The sequence below is a fragment of the Bison bison genome, unplaced genomic scaffold (assembly GCF_000754665.1).
Source record: "Bison bison bison isolate TAMUID 2011002044 unplaced genomic scaffold, Bison_UMD1.0 scf7180017864034, whole genome shotgun sequence".
NCBI classification, from domain to species: Eukaryota; Metazoa; Chordata; class Mammalia; order Artiodactyla; family Bovidae; genus Bison; species Bison bison.
Window position 1 is genome coordinate 273,301 of NW_011494606.1, and position 7,047 is coordinate 280,347.

General features: G+C 35.4%; 1 protein-coding gene across 12 annotated transcripts in view; it reads left to right on the forward strand.

Annotated features, from left to right (window-relative positions):
* The window catches only part of MYO9A (myosin IXA), a 196,990-nt gene that overhangs the window by 177,967 nt on the left and 11,976 nt on the right, over positions 1-7,047 (forward strand). For all 12 annotated transcript variants that reach the window (XM_010834461.1, XM_010834463.1, XM_010834467.1 and 9 more), the window contains one exon: positions 6,389-6,591. In XM_010834461.1, the coding sequence (XP_010832763.1) occupies positions 6,389-6,591 (203 nt within the window). The remainder of the gene's footprint in view (positions 1-6,388; positions 6,592-7,047) is intronic.

Here is a 7,047-nt window from a genome sequence, read left to right on the forward strand (position 1 = left end):
AATTTGTTTTCATCCTGAGTCCATAGTGACAAACTTTTTTTCCAAAAGAGTTGTATTGTACTAGCAGTGCATGAGAGTTCCCAATTGCTTCACTTCCTTCCCAGCTCTTATATTGTCAGATTCTTTAATTTTAGCCATTTTAATGGGTGTATCATTAGTTTAGTTCAGTTCAGTTCGGTCACTCAGTCGTGTCCGACTCTTTGCAACCCCATGAATCGCAGCATGCCAGGCCTCCCTGTCCATCACCAACTCGCGGAGTCCACCCAAACCCATGTCTATTGAGTTGGTGATGCCATCCAACCATCTCATCCTCTGTCGTCCCCTTTTCCTCCTACCCTCAATCTTTCCCAGCATCAGAGTCTTTTCAAATGAGTCAGCTCTTCACATCAGGTGGCCAAAGTATTGAAATTTCAGCTTCAACATCGGTCCTTCCAATGAACACCCAGGACTGATCTTTAGGATGGACTGGTTGGATCTCTTTGCAGTCCAAGGGACTCTCAAGAGTCTTCTCCAACACCACTGTTCAAAAGCATCAGTTCTTCAGTGCTCAGCTTTCTTTATAGTCCAACTCTCACATCCATACATGACCACTGGAAAAACCACAGCCTTGACTAGACGAACCTTTGTCGGCAAAGTAATGTCTCTGCTTTTTAATATGCTGTCTAGGTTGGTCATAACTTTCCTTCCAAGGAGTAAGTGTCTTTTAATTTCATTGCTGCAATCACCATCTGCAGTGATTTTGTGTCATTAGGGTTTCATTTTAAATTTCTGTATTGTGACTCTAATGTGCTTAAGCACTTTTTCGTAAGTATGTTGGCAGTTTGGATATCCTCTTTGATGGAGGACCTGTTCACAACTCTTGGTCATTTTTCTGATGGGGTTGTCTGCCTTTTTCTGATTTGCAAGAGTTCTTAATGGATTCTGGATATAAGCCCTTTATTGATTACTTCCGTTGTGTAATTTCTTCTTCCACTATTAAAGGTGTCTTTCATTGAACAGGATGTTCTTAATTTTAATGTAGCCTAACTTACCAATCTTTTTCTTTAGACTAGTATTTTTAGGGTCATGTTTAAGAATTTTTTGTACAATCTGAAGTTATGAAGATAATCTTTATTATTGTGTACAAGCTTTATTGTTTCACCTTTCACATTTAAGTGTATAATCCACCTGAAAATATTTTTGTATATGATACAATGTAGGGAGTGGTCTTTATATTCATGGATCTCTTTCTAGTCTATTTTTACTGTCTTTTTATCAACACCACTATTTCAATTAGTATAGCTTTCTAAAAATACCTGCTAGAACAAGTCATTCTACCTTCTTCAATAGTGTTTTGACTATTCTTGGCTCTGTATATATTGCCATATAAATTATAGAATCAGCTTCACAAAAATTGTCTTGGGATTTTTATTGATATTGATTTATAGTATGTTTAGAATTTTTGCACCTTTGTTTGAGTAAAATTGTCCCTTAATAAACTTTCCTTTTAATGTCCTATGTTTTAATATCTAGTTTATGCTAGCCTCTAAAAATGAGTTGGAGAGTAGTCCTTTTTTATAATTTTTATTTATTTATGGATGTGCTGGGTCTTCATTGCTGTGTGGGCTTTTCTTTCTCTAGTTGTGGCGAGCAGGAGAGTAGTCCTTATTTTTAATTCTGTGGAAGAATTTGTGTTTTATTTCTTCTTGTTTACTGGTGAAATCATCTAAGCTTCCAGTTTTCTGTCTATAAAGATGTTATTTATAGATTAAGTTTATAAACTTAATCACATTTTTTTTTTATTTCCTTGACAGTATTAGTTATTTGGACTTTTGTAGAAATTTCTCCACTTTGTATAAAATTTCAGATTTATTAACATAGAGTTGTTCATAGTAGCCTCTTATCTTTTTCATGTCTACGAGATTTGGATAGTGCCCCCTTTTTCATTCCTTTGGTTATTTGTGATTTCTTTCTTTCTTATCAATTTTGCCAGCATTTAAAATTCTTTATTAGTTGTTTCAAAGAGCTGCGTTTGCCTTTGGTCCTCTTTTTTCTAGTGTTTATTTACTCTTTATTTCCTTTTTCTCTCATTGGGTTTATTTTGTTGTTCTTTCCCTAGTTTTCTAAAATAGATACCTTTTTTCTAAAGTTTTCTAAAGTACTCACCTTTTTCATTTTTAACCTTTTTTTTCTAATGTATGCATATAAAGCTTATAACTTTTAAGATCAACAGGGTTAAACTGTATCCCACAGATTTTTATATTGTTGTTTAGTTCAAAGACTTTTTAAATTCCTGTTGTGATTTCTTCTTTGGCTATGGGTATTTTAGAAGTCTATTTCTTTTTCTTTTTTTAAATTTTATTCAAGTATAGTTGATTTACAGTGTTGTGTTAATTTCTGCCATACAGCAGAATGACTCACTTATACACATATATCATTCTCATATTCTTTTCCATTATTGTTTTATCACAGAATATTGAATATAGTTCCCTGAGCTGTACAGTAGGGCTTTGTTATTTATCCATTCTTTATATAATAGTTTATATCTGCTAATCCCAAACTCCTAATCCATCTCTCCCTCACTGTCCCCCTTGGCAACCACAAGTCTGTGCTATGTGTCTGGGAATCTGTTTCTGTTTCATAGATAAGTTCATTCGTGTCATATTTTAGATTCCATGTATAAGTGATGTCATATGACATTTGCTTTTCTCTTTCTGACTTATTTCATTTAGTATAATAGTCTCTAGGTCCATCCATGTTGCTGCAAATTGCATTATTTCATATATGTATCACATCTTCTTGATGCATAGATATGTGTTTCTTAAATTCTGCATACATAGGGATTTTTAGTTTTCTCTTTGTAATTGTACTATCAGAAAACTTACTTTAAATTACTTTAAAGGTCAGATAAACTGTTTCAGAGAAAATCTATTACTCTCTTTGCTGTGTGTGCTTTAAAATATCCTGTAGTTGTTAGGTCATGAATTCTATATGTCTATTAGATAACTTGTGTTTATTAAGTTGGTTAGGTATATTACTTTACTGATTTGTGTGTATACACTTGTTTTCTCTGTGCTGACATGGTATGTCTTTTACTCCTGCCTTTTTGCTTTCAGCCTTCCTGAATTTTGAATATTTTATATCCATGCCTTGTAAACTTACTATAATTGAATTTTCTTTTTTTAAATACAGTCTGATAATCTTCAGGTTTTAACTAATGCATTTAATCACTTAATTTAATGTAATCACTGATGTATTTGGATTTAAATCTACTGTTTTATTTTGTGCTTTTAATTTTTCCTACCTGATATATGTTTTGTTTCTTTCTTACTGTTTTGTTCTTTTTTCCTTTTTCTTTTGACTACATATTGTATTCAATTTTTTCCTTAGTTTTAAAGTTTTATACTTTTTTACTCTTCTTTTAGTTTTCAGCTAAAGATTACAACAGGCATCTCTGATTTATCAAAGTCAGTTGGTGCTTTTATTTTTTTCCTAGATAGGACAAGGTCTTTAATATGCTTTAGCTATTGTTTGATATATTGCTGTTGTTGTTATGCAGATGTTTTAAATTATCTGTATTTTAAATGCAATATATTATTCTTATGTTTTATGAAAATTCATTTAGACTTACATCTTTACTGTTTTAACTGCTTCATTTCTTTCTCCTTGACTTTTCTCTTTGGGTCATTTTCTGTCTGCCCTTCCTTTAGTGCAGATCTGCTGGTGACAGATTTCCTATCTTAGTATGTCTGAAAATGTCTTTATTTAAACTTCATTCTTGAAGGCTGCTTTTGCAATGTATAGAATTCTAGACAGGCAGTTACTTTTTCCTTTCATCTTTTGAAAATACTATTTGTTGTTTTCTGACTTCCATTGTTTCCGTTGAAAAGTAAGCCTTGAATCAAATAGTTGCTTCTTTGTTGCAGATACATTTTTTTTTTCTGACTTCTTTTTAGATTTTTTTTGCCTTTATTTTTTAGCAGCTGTCTCTAGGTATGATATGGACTTCTTTTCATTGGACTGGCCAAAAAGTTCGCTTGGGCTTTTCCTATAACATCAGATGGAAGGACCCAAATGAACTTTTTGGCCAACCCAATGTTTATCTTTTCTAGAGGTTGAAGATTTTCTGCAGTCAGTAGGTTGATATCTTTAATTGGTTTTGAAAGATGTTCTGCTATTATTTCTTTCGTATTTCTCCTATAGGATCTCTCTTTTCTCCTAGTAATCTTTTTGCATATGGTAGATCTTTTTATTGTGTCCTCTTTATCTTCTTTATTGAATTTTTATAGAAAAAAATGTGTTTTGTTTTCTCTGCTTGATTCTTTATATTTTCTTCTGACCTATTCCAGTCCACTAGTTAAGCTATGTCTTTCTGTGTCTTTCAGCATGGTTACTTTGAGTCTGTTCTGAAAGTCACAATATCTGGTGTCATTGAGGGTTTCTGTTGTTTTTACTGGTTTCCATTTACATTGTCTTGTCTCCTTTTGTGCTTGCTTACTTTTTATTGTATGTGAGCAAAGTATTTTTAAAAATTATTTGTAAAAATATTTTGAAACCTAAGATGGTGTTACTTTCCTCCAGTGTTTTCATTGTTTTCTGCCACGTTCTAGGACACTAGCAATCTGAGATTACTTGAATCCAATTTTAGGGATTACAGTTTTTTTGAACCATTCAGACAACTTGAAGCTAGCCTGCAGTATCTGCAATGACTATAATAATTTCAATTTACAAACCTTAGGGGTCCCAGCATCAGGCATGCATGGAGTCCACACTCAACACCCAACTACAGCTCACACCCTTGCCTGGGTCTGGACTATTATTCTTACCCCGGGGCTTGGCAAATTTTCTCTAAAGGACCATAGCCTAAATACTTGAGGCTTTGTGGAACATGGAAGCTGTTGCAACTATCAGTGCTACCGTTATTCTGCAGAAGAGCCATAGACAATGCATGAATTAATGAGCAGAAAAGTATTTCAGTAAAGCTTTATTTACAAAATCTGCAATTAGGACACATTTGGCCCAAAGGCCATGTTTTGCTGACTCCTGCTGTAGTCTGTCAGAAGCTCTGTTCAGACTCTCATCTGCCTCTTAAATATAAATTAGCCCTGAATACTGGGCCAACCTCTCTTTGGTCTGCCTTGTTAACTCTATAGCGCCTTCAAGAATCTGTTAGGTTTTTATGTTTGGTCCAGTTGTTCTCAGCAGGAGGTTTAATTGTCATTATCAGAGGCTAAAGTTACATACAAGTAACCAATTAAAACAATGAGATTATTCCCCCTCTGATCTCAAGAAGGAAGTTTCTTGAGTTGTTCTTAGAGAATATCTCTCACTAACACCCTATAATATATAAATGGTATTTAAAAAAAATAAAACTGAGTTTTAGGACCTGTTTTGTATAGTCTTCCTGTAGAGCAGTGTTGTCCCTCAGAACTTTGTTTGATGATAGAGATGCTCTATTTCTGCACTTTTCCTTGTGGTAGTCACTAACCACCTGTGGCTGTTGAACTTTTGAAATCTGGCTAGGGTGATTGCAGAGCTAAATTTTTACTTCTATTTAATTAAAAAAAGTTTTATTGGAGTATACTTGATTTACAATGTTGTGTCAGTTTCAGGTGTACAGTGAAGTGAATCACTTATACATATATCCACTCTTTTTAAAGATGTTTTTTCCCATATAGGCCATCACAGAGTATTGAGTAGAGTTCCCTGTGCTGTACAATAGGTCCTTATGAGTTATCTGTTTTATATATAGTAGTACACACATATGTCATATACACATATGTCAATTCTAATCTCCCAATTTATCCCTCCCCTACATCCCATTTAACTTTAATTTAATTAAAATTTAAATAGCCATGTGTGGATATTTAATTTGCAGGATATTTAGTTTTGCAGAAGATAGCTTAGATTAATAGAAGAATCTCATATCATTATAAAGATTAGGATTGATACATATATACTACCATGTGTAAAATAGCTAGTGGGGAAGTTGCTTTATAGCACAGGGAGCTTAGTTTGGAGCTCTGTGATAACTTAGAGGGGCAGAAGAGGGGAGGAAGGAGGGAGGTTCAAGAGGAACGGGAATATGTGTATACGCATAGCTGATTCACTTCATTGTACAGCAGAAGAAACTAATACAACATTGTAAAACAACTATACCTTAGTTAAAAAAGAGAACCTCATCCCAGTACACAGTGTGTTCTTACACTCCCACCCCCCTACATACCCATTTTCCAGTGCTCTGGCAAGAAATACTTAGCCTATAAATATTTTAGGTCTCATAGAATGTTTCCACTTATTCCCACCATTCACCAGGTGTGATGGAAATATTACACTTGTTATCCTAACTGGGCCAAGTAAAACTGATGGAGTCACTCAATTTACCTTTAACATGTATTTTTCTTTGCAGGGCAAGGGGCGTCTTCGTCGAGGAAACTATCCATGTCCATCCTCTCCTGCTGTGGTTCGGCTGCCTTCCATGTCTGATGTTACGGAAGAGACCTTGACTAGTGAGGTGGCCCTGGAGACTGACATCACAGAGCAGCAGCAGGCAGCTATGCAGCAGGAGGAGAGAGTCCTGACCGAGCAGATTGAGAATCTGCAGAAAGAGAAGTGAGTCGCTGGAAGGAAAGCGAGCAACCGTTACCTGTTTCCATTTTCTTCCTCCTGTCCTCTGTTTATTCTTCCTTATTGTGAGTCAGACTCTACGTCAGGGTACAGGGGATGTGGAGATGACAAGGACATGCTGTCTGTACTCAGGTAGCAATGTGAAAGTTGTCACCTCAAGGAAGGATGCTGAAGAGCTAGGAGATCTGAAGCTGCTACAGTGGAGATTCTCAAGAGGCTGACTGGACAGGGTGTGTCAGTCTTAGCCCAGATTCTTAACAGGTCACCAGTCTTGGTGACAAATTTTTCTTTTAAAGGAGAAATAAAGATTCCCAGGCTAAGATGATTCAGAACTCCATGCTACTGCTGCTGCTGAGTCACTTCAGTCGTGTCTGACTCTGTGTGACCCCATAGATGGCAGCCCACCAGGCTCCCCTGTCCCTGGGATTCTCCAGGCAGGAA